Genomic DNA, 11,303 nt, shown 5'->3' with positions numbered 1-11,303 from the left:
CCTCGCCAACTCGCCCGCTTGTCGGCTCTGCAATGCTCCCAAGCTCCGCTTCCGCTTCGCCCGCGGCTTCAATGGCGCGTTCGTTGACGCCACGCTCGGTTGATCTCGGCTGACTCGAAGCGAACGCATCCCGTTCCTCGACGACATTGCTCTCCTCGATTGCACATTTGCACGTTCACGTGCCTATTTTGTCTCGGGCTGCTATGGCGAGGGTCAGGAACTGAGCCATCGACACAGCATTGGTTGGTGCTCGCATTTCGCTTGTCCTCGCTGCGCTCGACGCAAGCAGCCTTCATATAAGCCTGGCGATGTAGCACACAGTCCACGGCTCCGTCCCCCAAACTTGGTCGATGCACATTGACCGCTGACGCAGCACAGTCCACCAGCTCGATCTATCGACAGTCTCTGCTCACGGCAGGCCCTTCGTTCGACACGTTCTCACGATGACGACTCCGATCAAGCGGTTCTTGCAGAACGCACATCGCAGACCAGAAGACGAACCGGTGTACTACGATGCGCCTCCGCGGGGTCTGCAGCCACCCGAGTTCATCAGGACGACAGACTACCGAGAGAACTTGGTCAACTTGGTCGTGTTCTACTCGTCTTACGTGCTGATGCTTGCGTCGGCCGCGGTGGTCATCTACTTCTCTTTGCGGAGAGAGTCGTCATTCGACCAGACCTTCGACGTACAAGCATTTCCCGACGTTGTCTTTGCTTGGAACGCAGATCGTGCAGTGACGGCACTGCCAACAATTTCTGCCCCTGGGAGCGGCGGACAGGCATCATGCACTCCATATCGCTGGAGCAGGGGACTTCGTCTGGAATACGACTGCACTTCGCTTGCTGCCGATGCCACAGAGAGGCTTTTCTTCAGCCTCTATTCGACAACGCCGTATCCAGCCACAACCAAGACGTACCGAGACTCTCGCCTGAGGTATTCTGATATCGAAGTGCCGACCTACTACGTCAGCTACTCGACTTACATTCCTACCACGACTGCAAACGTCAACGCAGCTGCCAGCACACCATCCATTCCAGCAGGTCCATCAGCAATCGGCATCTCTGCACCCTCAGCGGTCCAGCTCGCCGCTGACATCGCCGCCACAGTCACACCTGCACCCGCTCTCATGAGGAAACGCCAAGAAAGCAGTGCAGCACAAAGCACCATCACGGCCTCGCCGACTCCAACGTCGCTTCCTCTTCGAAAGCTGGAGTACCCGTCCTCGTCTCTCTCAGCTCTTGCTGCAGGAACCATCGTATCGACCATGGCCACGCCATCGCCCACGACGACCTCTATCGTGGTATCCACCGCGAAGCTGAAGCCGAGCTTCAACATCTTCTTCATCGTCGCAGCTGTCCTCCCGGTTGTGTTCGCAAGTCTTACCACTCTGCTGGTGAGCTGCAACCTGATGATAGCGACTAAGAAAGAGTGGCCGCCGCGGCAATCACGCCCCTCACCGCTCACTGCAGAGCAACGAGTGGAGCTTGCTGCCGAGACACGCAAAGCAACGAAAAGAAAGAAGGACGAATCAGCGCTGTCGAAGAAACTCGATCGGCCCGCCCGTAAGGCAACTGGTCCTCGCGCGGGAGCGAAAGGCCAAAGGACGGTGTCCTCGGGCGGAGGTGATGTCTTTAGACAGCTTGGACGTGGTGCTCAGCCCGAGCCGTCGGAAGCCGCACCGCCTGCCTACCAAGAACAAGACGATAGTGTTCAGCACGTCGCGGCATGGCTTGCACAGCCCCGAGCTACTCAGAACGAGGTCGACGCCATCGAGGTCGCGTCCATCTCGACCGTCTCAAGTGACTCGAATGCTACAGCTAATTTTGCAGATCAACTTGCGATCGACACTGCGCCATCTTTCGATCATGTTCGTGTGGATCCACGGATCGTACTGCCAACTCGAACAGATGGCGGACGACTGCCCCTGCGCCTGGCTTGGTTCATCCTGCCATCGTACACCTACATCTACATGTGGGACATGCTGTCGTTCGTGGTGCTGCTCGTTGCAGTGATCTCTGCCGTTGGGCTGGCAGGAGATGCAGCGATGGATGTCAGTACCTTCGTACGCAGCGGCGGCTGTCTGGGAGAGCCAGCGGACAAAGATTCGGTGTACGACCTCCAACGACACCTCTGTTCAAATAACAGGTTTCTCTCGGCATATCCCGTGGCGTACTCGAATCCGACAACAAAGGCCACGCTCACCAAAGTGGGAGGCGATGTTCTGGCCCTCTCGATTGGGCTTGTCGTGCTCTTCCTGGCATATCTCACGTGGGTCACTGCCTTGCTCAGGAAATCACACCTGACGCATCGAGATGGAATGGAGCCGCGAGGTAACGACGAAGGCAAGAGGATCACGGGAAGGACGAGGTGGAGATACTTCACCGTTTGGAACAAGGTCGGCACTCATGGCTGGCCGTACGCTGAGGCGACCGAGCTGGAAGCACGGTCACCGTGACCACATTTTTGCGTTGCTGCACTGCTCCCCTTTGTACACTACTAGCTACTTTCGGAATCGGATCGACTCAATCACAAGGAAGTATCGTTGTTGATCGCCCGCTCGTATGGTCCAGGAAAGATTTGAGTTGAGGCATCACAAGAGTTCGAGGCCAACTCTTGTCCTCGGCTCTCGGACGAGCTTCTGTCGAGGAGGAAGAAGCAAACGCTAAAAAAGTTGCACAGACGCGTCTTTTCGACCTGAGCTGCAGCAGACTTGCGACTTTCCAGAGCAGCGGCGAGACCAACACTTTTTAACCCAGGTGGCAGAAGCTTCACCTTTCCAACCATCACTTTCGTCGCATCGCTTGTTCGTCGACAACCCGACCGGTTTGATTGACCTACCTTGTCGCTCTCGAGTCCAGAGTCCCGACCATGGAGCAGCAGCTTGCCGCTTGCCTCGAGGCGACGCTGTCACCCGACGCCGCAATCAGGACGCAGGCCGAGTCGCAGCTCGAATCGTTTCGTTCGCCCGAGCACGATGCACGAGGACAGGCTGGGCTCGGCTTCGTTAAGCTGCTACTCGATCAAAGCGCTTCCATCTATGTTCGACAATCTGCCGGTCTCGCTCTTCGCAAATACATCACTGCACGATGGGGACCCTACTTCGACGGTTTCGTTGGAGCTGCTGTCGATGTAGCGGTTAAGCAGCAAATCCGTCACGCTCTGCTCAGTGGGCTTGCGGATCCCGTTCGCAAGATTCGTCTCGCCACGTCCTACGCCATATCGACCATTGCAGGCCCCGACTATCCTGACGAATACCCCGACCTGCTCCCATATCTGCAGCAACTTCTTCAGCAAGGAGAGCCCAACGGCCTGCACGGTGCCATGGCTCTTCTGTCTGAGTTCGTTCGAGTCGAGATGGACGAAATCCAGCTCATACAAGTCGCCAAGGAGATTTTGCCGGCGTTGGAGCAGGTGCTAGCGCAAGAAGACCGACACAGCTCCTACATCCGCGCTCGATGCGTGCTGGTCTTCCGACAATGCCTCACCACCTTGTTCATGGTCAAGGAAACATACCCGGACGTCGTCAAGCAAGCGTCACAGACCATGCTGCCACGATGGCTCTCAATGATGCAGACATTGCTCGCACGCGATGCCGCTCAAGAGCTAGGCTCGGACCTGCAGGGCGGCTGGGCTTCCCTTTCATTACGGAACGAGATCTTCAAGACGCTCAAGGTCGCCGCAATGTTTCGCGCGCAGTTCAAGTCGCATATTCAGGCTTTCATGCAGTCTTCAATAGCCAACCTCGTCTCCCTCCTACCAGCCTTCCGACAGCTATATCTTTCCAACTCATCCGATCTCGATGCACCAACAACGGAAGAAGGGGACGACGATGTATCATCCGACATTCCATCCTTGGCCTGCTCGATTCTCGACTTCATCAACGAGGCTTCGAGAGGAGATCGTTGCCGCGAGCTCTTTGTCAGCGGCGGCACGGGCGGACAAGGAAGCGAAACCGACTTGCTGCAGCAGCTCATTGGCCTGCTCCTTGTCTATATCGATATGACCGTGGAAGACGAAGACAACTGGGCCAACGATGCCAATGCCTTCATTGCGGACGAGGACGACGAGACGCTCGCCTACAGCTTGCGCATTGCCGCTGCTGATCTACTTGGCATGCTCATCGAGGACTTTCCTATGCCAGCTCTTCGGTCGATCGGACAGCAGTTCCAACACCTTGTTCAGCAGGCCAACAATGACAAGGCGAAAGGTGACGAGGACTGGTGGAAGGTGCACGAGGGTGTCCTCACCGCCATCGGCAACAACGCAGAGGCTATCAGCGAGATTGTCGAAACGCAGTCAGCAGCCAAGCAGGCGCTTTACCTCGAGTCCATCTTTTCGACCATCGTCCTGCCCAATGTCGGCAACGATGCTCCTCCTTTCCTCCAGGGACGTGGCTTCGTCTTTGCGTCACAATTTGCCACCTCCCTTCCGTCCGAGCTCGCCGTGCAGTTCCTCGACGCAGCAGTCAACGCAATAGAGTCTGATAGCGCTTCCTTGCCCGTCAAGATCTCCGCAGTACGCACCGTCAAGAACTTCTACCGACACCTGCCCTCGAACGTGGTTGGGCCATATGCACCTCGCATTGTGCAGAAGCTCGGACCGTTGCTCACACAAGCGTCCGAGGACACGCTTATCCTCATCATCGAGACGGTGCAAGCTGTGGTGGTGGAAGAGACAGAGAGCGGCGATGCGACGACGACACCGCACGTGGAGGCGGCCATCATTGGCGAGATCGTACGTGCAGCTCTTCAGGTGTGGGCGCCCAACGCAAGGGACATCATTCTTCTCTCTGTGGTGTCCGACCTGCTCGAGTCGCTAGCTGGTTCCAAACAGCCGGGCGTTCCTCAGGTCATTGTACAGCAGAGCCTGCCGTTCTTGGCAGCCGCCATCGGATCCAGCCTGCCGGATCAAGTGAATTCGTCCGCGGACGGTGAGCCTTCTGCCGTAGCAGAGACGGCTGTTGAGCTCGCAAAGAGCGTACTCGATGGTGCCAACTCCGCCGCGTTACGAGGGTCTGTCAACGTGCTCTGCCCGAACCTGTTCAAAGTTCTGTCGACCAGTCAAGATCGCGACGTGCTGCAGAACGGCATCGAGTGCCTCACGGTCCTGGTGAAAAAGTGCACGCAAGAGCTGGTCGATTGGAAGGAGTCTCAGAACGAGACAGCGTCGATCGATCTGATGTTGCAGATCATCGCAAAGCTGCTTGTGCCTACAAATGACTCCGAGAGTGGCGGTCTTGCTGTAGGTGACCTTGTGGTGGCGCTGCTGCGCAAGGCTGGCGATCGCATCGCTCACGTCTTGCCGGATCTGCTCAATGCTATGGTTCAGCGCCTCGCCACCGCGCAGACAGCAACTTTCACCCAGTCCCTGATCGTGCCCGTGGCCTACCTGTTGCACGACAACGACGACCAAGCGAAGCAGGTCATGGACTTGCTCGAGTCGATCCAAGTGGCCCCTTCTCCCGACAACCCTGCGGCAGAGAGCGGCAACGGTCTCGAAGTGCTCTGCAAGAAATGGGTCGACAACGTCGAGACTTTCCAAGGGTTCTGGGCGCAACGCGTCAGCGCACTTGCTCTCGCCAAGGTGCTCGACAGCCGCCGCTCGTTCCTCACCACGACCGACGTGCGCGGTGATATTCTTCCCGACAACTCAGGCATCATCCGCACGCGCTCGCGCGCAAAGACGATGCCGCACCAGTACAGCAGCGTGCCCATGTTTGCCAAGATTGTCAAGGTGCTGTTGAAGGAGTGGAGCTCTGCGTCCCGGGCTGGCGGCGGTGCGGGTGGCGCTCGGGATGGCGCACGGACGCCCGAGACGGATGATGAGGACGGTGAGTGGGATGACGAGTATGAGCCGAACGCTGGTGGCAAGGACGACTTTGGGTTCCTTTCCGACCTGCTTGGGCCCGGTGGACTGGACGCGCTGCAGAACGACGACGACTTTGGGCTGGAGGATGAGGATCTCAAGTCCGACCCGGTCTACAACATGGATCTCAAGAGCTGGCTGTCGCGGTATCTTCAGCTTCTGGCACAGACAGCGGGTCGGTCGTCCTTCGAGTCTCTGTTGACGCCTCATTTGAACACCGAGGAGGCGGCGATGCTCAATGCAATCTTGTGATCTCATTTGCAATGCAGCAACGCATCACACACCGCTCTTCACAAGCTGTTCACTGCTTAGAGAACGTCCCTTGCATTGCAGGAAAGCACGTCCCTCGCTCAATCAATGACAAGCTGAGCATCGACCTCCTCGAACGAGTCGAAGAAGTGCTTGAACAGCTGAATCTTGTACTCGACGTCCTTGGTTCCGCACGTCTCGCGAATCGAGTGCATCGACAGTTGCGGGTTGCCCAGGTCGAGCGTCCTGATGCCGAGCTTGCTCAGCATGGGCCCGATGGTGCTTCCGCATGGCATGTCGTTCTTGACGACAAATGACTGGAGTGGCACCTGGGCGCGCTGAGCGATGCGGCGGATGAGGAAGGCGGTTGGACCCGTGGTGGCGTATCGCTGCTTGACGTTGGTCTTGAGTACGGGGCCGCCGTTGATCTTGGGGCGATGGTTCTCCTCGTAGAACGAGGGGTAGTTGGGGTGGAAGCCGTGCGCCATGTCGGACGAGAGGAGGAACGAGCGCGCGACGGCCTGCTCGTACAGGTTCGATGCGGCGGGTTTCGATGCTGATGCAGGCGAGGACGAGACGGGAAGCGCAACGAGACGCTGAATCAGACTGGGCAGCATGTTGGATTCGGCACCGTGCGTCGAAACGGAGCCCACTTCCTCGTTGTCGAACAAGGCAATGGCACGGATTGACGACGAAGCATTGAGCGAATCTGCCGAGGTGAGCGAGTCGATGAGGGCCTCAGTGGCGCAGAAGCACGACATCTGATTGTCAAGTCGCGGAGAATGGATGAACTCGTTGTTGATGCCACCGATCGAGGCTGGTTGTGTGTCGTAGAGGCTGAGCTCAAAGTCCTGAATCTGTTCGACCGAGATACCGAGCTCCGAAGCAAGCAAGTCGAGGAGAACAGAGTGGTGCTTCTCTGCCATGACGGGAGTGCCTACGGCCTGTGGAGTCGACTTGGCAGCGGCGGCAGCCTCATCCGCCCGCTTGTTGAGCTGCTCGGTGGCAAGTCCGAGGATGGGCACGGTGTTGTCCTCGACATTGAACTTGAACGCCTCGTTGACGGTGCGGTTGAGGTGGATCGCCAAGGTCGGGATACGCATAATGGGTCGCTTGATGTGCACGAGCTTGCCAGTGAATGCATCGTGGTTCTTCGAGTCCGACACGATGACGCGACCTGCGACACCAAGGTCACGATCGAACCACGAAGCCCAGATGCCGCCGCCGTAGGTCTCAACGCCGCATTGAAGATAGCCTTCCTTTGCCTTGCGGGAGACGGGCTTGATCTGGAAGTTGGGCGAGTCGGTGTGTGCGCCAACGACGTGGACACCATTGCCAGGCTCGTACTTGGCACCGACGGCGAAAGCGACGATGGCAGACTGGTTGCGTGTGAAGTAGTACTTGCCGCCGCGCTGGACCTTGCTGTCCCAGAGGTCATTCTCGCGGATCCGCTCGAAGCCGGCTGCATCAAGCATGGCCGATGTGGTGGCTACGGCGTGGAAAGGGGTGGGGCTGGCATCAACGTACTCGAGGAAGCGACGGGCAGCAGCAATGTCGTCTGCCTTGCCGCTGGTTCCGGCAGCGACAGCTGCGGCGGTGGAAGAAGTACTCATGGCAGCGGCGGCAGCGGATGAACGGGAAGCGACGCTGTTCTGACTGAGCCGAACAGAAGCGGCAGAGACGAGCTTGAAAAAGGCTTGAGCCGACAGCTTGTTCGAGTGTAGCGAAGGATCGAGAGCCAAAGTATGCCTCGATGCTATGCGCCTGAGAGAGTGTGTAAGTTGGTGGTGAAGAGTGAAAGCCAGAAGAACGACCGCCGGCTGTTGAAGGATGTCGTGCGGAGATGGCCCATGCTGAGCGAGGAAAAGCTTCTTTTCTCAACGTCGGACCAACATCGTCCGAGCGCGCCGTGCATGCCGAGAAAGCACAAAAATGCGGCCGCGAAATGGGAGCCCAAAAATCCGCATCGAATGAGATGGGCGTTCGTTGCCGAAGCGCTTCTTACTCGCCGCTGAATCGAGGCTTGACCACACTCAGTCTGATAACCCCATGTGTCTTTGATAGATATTGTTTGTGAAGCGTCATGTTGGTATACAGGAATAGCGAAGGGAAGACAGATGAAGCGATGACAGATGAAGCCATGACTGATATCTTAGAGCTGTGCTTCTCGCTGCTTAATGGTGGACTCCTCCACGACCGAGGGGGTATACATCGTCGTGTACTGGCGCACTTTGGCGCCTACGCTCTTCTCTCGACGATCTTTGCCCTCGCGACGGAATTGAGAGAGCCGGTCGATGTACGCCGCCAGATTGGACGTCTGCGAGGGCCAAAAGTTGGGATTGAGCGCCATGATGGGGATGGGCTTCTGGTGCGACGACTTTTTGCGCAGGATCATGCTCATCTCTTCCATGCGCGTGAAAGCCTGCGACAGGGTAGCAGCGTTGATTGACTCGAGGTACGAGAGCTCTCCTTGAGCGTAGAGGGTCTTGCCCAGCAGCTGCGTGTGCTTTTCAAAGTCCTTGGCTGCGAACCAGGGCAGCTTGTCGGTCGGATAGCCGTGTGCCTCGGCACCCTTGGGAATGAGCGAGAAAAGCGAGACGGCCGCAAGCCAGTAGCCCTCGATGAAGGGCCAGATGAGGAAGAGGAACGAGTCGTAGTTCTCTCGTCCGTTCTCGCGCTCCTTGGCGCTGAGCTCGATCGAGCCGCCGTCCTCCGGCTTGATGTCGGCATGCTTGTCCAGCACACCATCTGCCACCATGCCGTCGATGGTGCGATCCACATTGGTCTCGAGCGTGTCGACGCCAAAGACAAACTCGTTGCGCAGCACCGACGAGATGAACATACACTCGTTCAACAGCTCCTTCCGCGTCATCCTTTGCATCGGCGCCGTACCGCCCTGCTTGACCTTGGTATAAAGCGCGGCTGCTGCTAGCGATTCCGAGACAAAGATATGAATCACCTGATTGCGGTAGAAGCTGAGCTCGAAGTGCTTGTCGGGCACAAATGTCGGCTCCATGACGTCCTTCTGTTCAGTGATGAGGCCCTTCATGACAGTGTTGAGGGCACGATCGACCACCTCACCAGTCTTCATCGTGCCAAAGTCGGCGACAGTGAAGCCCTTCTTGATGATGGCAGAGCGCAACCAGTCGACTCTGCGGATCAATTCGCTTCGCGAAACACCCCGACCTCGCAAGGTGAGCACCACCGTGCCAATCAGTGCAGCTGGCATGACGACCGAGACTTTGTTGATGTCGGCAAGAACGCGGTATCCGAGCGCCTTGAGCAACAGGACCTTGTGGACCTCGTTGTTGACTGGGTCGAGCTCTACCTTTTCGCCCTTGAGACCCGGTGCAGCTCTTCGGTCCTTTTGCTCCTTGATGAAGCCTTGAAGCGACCAAGGCGTGTCGAAGCGGATGTCGATGCGTCCCATCTTGAGTTGCAACAGAGACGAGCTGTCGGAGAGCAGGCCGAGAAGCGATTCGGCCTCCTTTGGCTTGCCCAGCAGCTCGGAGACGTATGTGCCTGATTCGATGACCGAGTCGTATTGCAGGCTAACGGGGCAGATCCAGACATCGTCGGTGCGTCCGTTGAGAAGACCCTCGACGACATACTTGAGAATTCCGAGTTTGGGTGGAAGCAGCTTGCCAGTGCGTGATCGTGTGCCTTCGATGAAGCATTCGAGGTTCTTGCCGCTGGCAAGGAGCGTCTCTACATACTCCTTAATGACCGCAGGATATAACTGATCTCCGGAAAAGGTTCGGCGAATGAAGAACGCGCCGCCCTTGCGGAGCACATCACCCAGCACCGGCAGGTCGAGGTTCTCTCCAGCAATGATGTGGGGCAGTCCAATGCCGAGTCGGAACATGAGCCACGAGACTGTCAAGTAGTCGATATGTGACTTGTGGCATGGTAGGAAGAGAATACTTTGCTTGCGCTCAGCTGCATAGGCAGCGACTCGTCGGAGCTCGAGCACCTGCGGCACGCTGATGTGAATGCCTTGGTGGTACATTCTCGCGAGAATGTTGTTGACCGTGGCGGCAAAGAACTTGACGAAAGGGAGCGAGTCGACGCGTGCCACGCTGACCTGCAGGATAGCGAGCGCTTCGTCTCTGAGCTGCTGTTCTATCTGACGCTTCTTGCGTTCTTTGAAGACGGCTAGGTTCTTTTGCGTCTTGTTGGGGCCCGTTGGGGAGAGCGGCGGTTGCTCTGGCAGGAGATGGTCTACGCGACTGGAGGCCAGCGCTCGGATGCGTTCCTGCACTTGATCGCTGTTGAGCACGGCTCGAATGCTCTCCTCAGCGCAGCCCTTGTATAGGATGGGCGCGCCAATGTAGTTGGAATAGCCACGCCAGCCTGTGCCTTGACCATAGGCAACGAATTGCTGGAGGAACTCGAAAGGCGACTCGCGAAAGTGTGCCTTGTACGCGGCGACTACATTGAGATCACCAAGCTTGTGCTCTTCCGACGTGAGAATGCCTTTCTGGTCCGCGAGATTGCGGTCTTGACGGCGGGAGGAACCTAAGTCGCCGAGCTGCTTTGATAGGACATTGGACTCGTGCTGAACCGAAGGCAGACGTCCTTCTGATGGTGGCCCTGATCGTGAGCCTGTAGAGTCAGATCTATCGTCCGTGGGAGCGCTGCTCGAGCTGCCGGCTGCGGACGTGGATGCGGACTGCTGGTCAGCACCGCGCCTTGATTGCGAGCCCATGTCTGCTCTGGTCGTTCTGGAGGGTCTATGCACCGAATGTAGAATCGTTCCTAGCGTCAATCTACAGCGTGTTGTGAGCCGTTCGTCCTCGAACCCGCTTCTATGCTTCTTGCTCTTGACGCTTGGCTGTATCAGGGTATCATGCAAAGAGTGATGGCACGTCGTGGCTGAAACCGAAGCTCGAGAAGGAGGTCAGACAGAAGTTGCCGACGATGACGCTTTCTCTCTCCGCACTCTCGAGATTTTCACGCAGTTTTCCGTCAATTTGGGTTTGCTCGGCTGCATGAGTCCAACGCGGGGAAAATGAACTGGACGAGCGAGGGCATTTTTTCCACTTTGTTAGGGTGTCAGCGGTCACAGACGAACAAAAACCGAAGCCGCACGGCCCACAGCTCCACTTCATGCGTTGCTGCGCATTCTTCGCACCGCACCACCACCAGCGGCCAAGCTACACGGTTCGTCAAGCTCTTCGTCACCAGC

General features: G+C 57.4%; 4 protein-coding genes across 4 annotated transcripts; 2 read left to right on the top strand and 2 right to left on the bottom strand.

Annotated features, from left to right (window-relative positions):
- Nucleotides 1-443: 443 nt before the first annotated feature.
- Nucleotides 444-2,456, top strand: PSEUBRA_004670 (uncharacterized protein; the record flags this gene model as incomplete). The annotated part of the gene is made up of 1 exon (XM_059465355.1): nucleotides 444-2,456. One exon carries the CDS (start codon nucleotides 444-446, stop codon nucleotides 2,454-2,456), a length of 2,013 nt encoding a protein of 670 aa, XP_059321544.1.
- A 413-nt stretch (nucleotides 2,457-2,869) lies between these two features.
- Nucleotides 2,870-6,118, top strand: PSEUBRA_004669 (Importin-beta, N-terminal domain protein; the record flags this gene model as incomplete). Its single annotated transcript, XM_016438172.1, has 1 exon — nucleotides 2,870-6,118. The coding sequence occupies one exon, from the start codon at nucleotides 2,870-2,872 to the stop codon at nucleotides 6,116-6,118; it is 3,249 nt and encodes a 1,082-aa protein (XP_016291733.1).
- A 98-nt stretch (nucleotides 6,119-6,216) lies between these two features.
- PSEUBRA_004668 (Peptidase M18) lies at nucleotides 6,217-7,728 on the bottom strand (the record flags this gene model as incomplete). Its single annotated transcript, XM_059465354.1, has 1 exon — nucleotides 6,217-7,728. The coding sequence occupies one exon, from the start codon at nucleotides 7,726-7,728 to the stop codon at nucleotides 6,217-6,219; it is 1,512 nt and encodes a 503-aa protein (XP_059321543.1).
- A 539-nt stretch (nucleotides 7,729-8,267) lies between these two features.
- On the bottom strand, nucleotides 8,268-10,823 carry PSEUBRA_004667 (Phospholipid/glycerol acyltransferase; the record flags this gene model as incomplete). The annotated part of the gene is made up of 1 exon (XM_016438191.2): nucleotides 8,268-10,823. The coding sequence occupies one exon, from the start codon at nucleotides 10,821-10,823 to the stop codon at nucleotides 8,268-8,270; it is 2,556 nt and encodes an 851-aa protein (XP_016291732.2).
- Nucleotides 10,824-11,303: the final 480 nt, after the last annotated feature.

The sequence above is a fragment of the Kalmanozyma brasiliensis genome (assembly GCF_000497045.1).
Source record: "Kalmanozyma brasiliensis GHG001 unplaced genomic scaffold PSEUBRA_SCAF3, whole genome shotgun sequence".
NCBI lineage: Eukaryota > Fungi > Basidiomycota > Ustilaginomycetes > Ustilaginales > Kalmanozyma > Kalmanozyma brasiliensis.
Note: the sequence above shows the minus strand (reverse complement) of the source record. Positions and strands in the feature narration are given on the sequence as shown.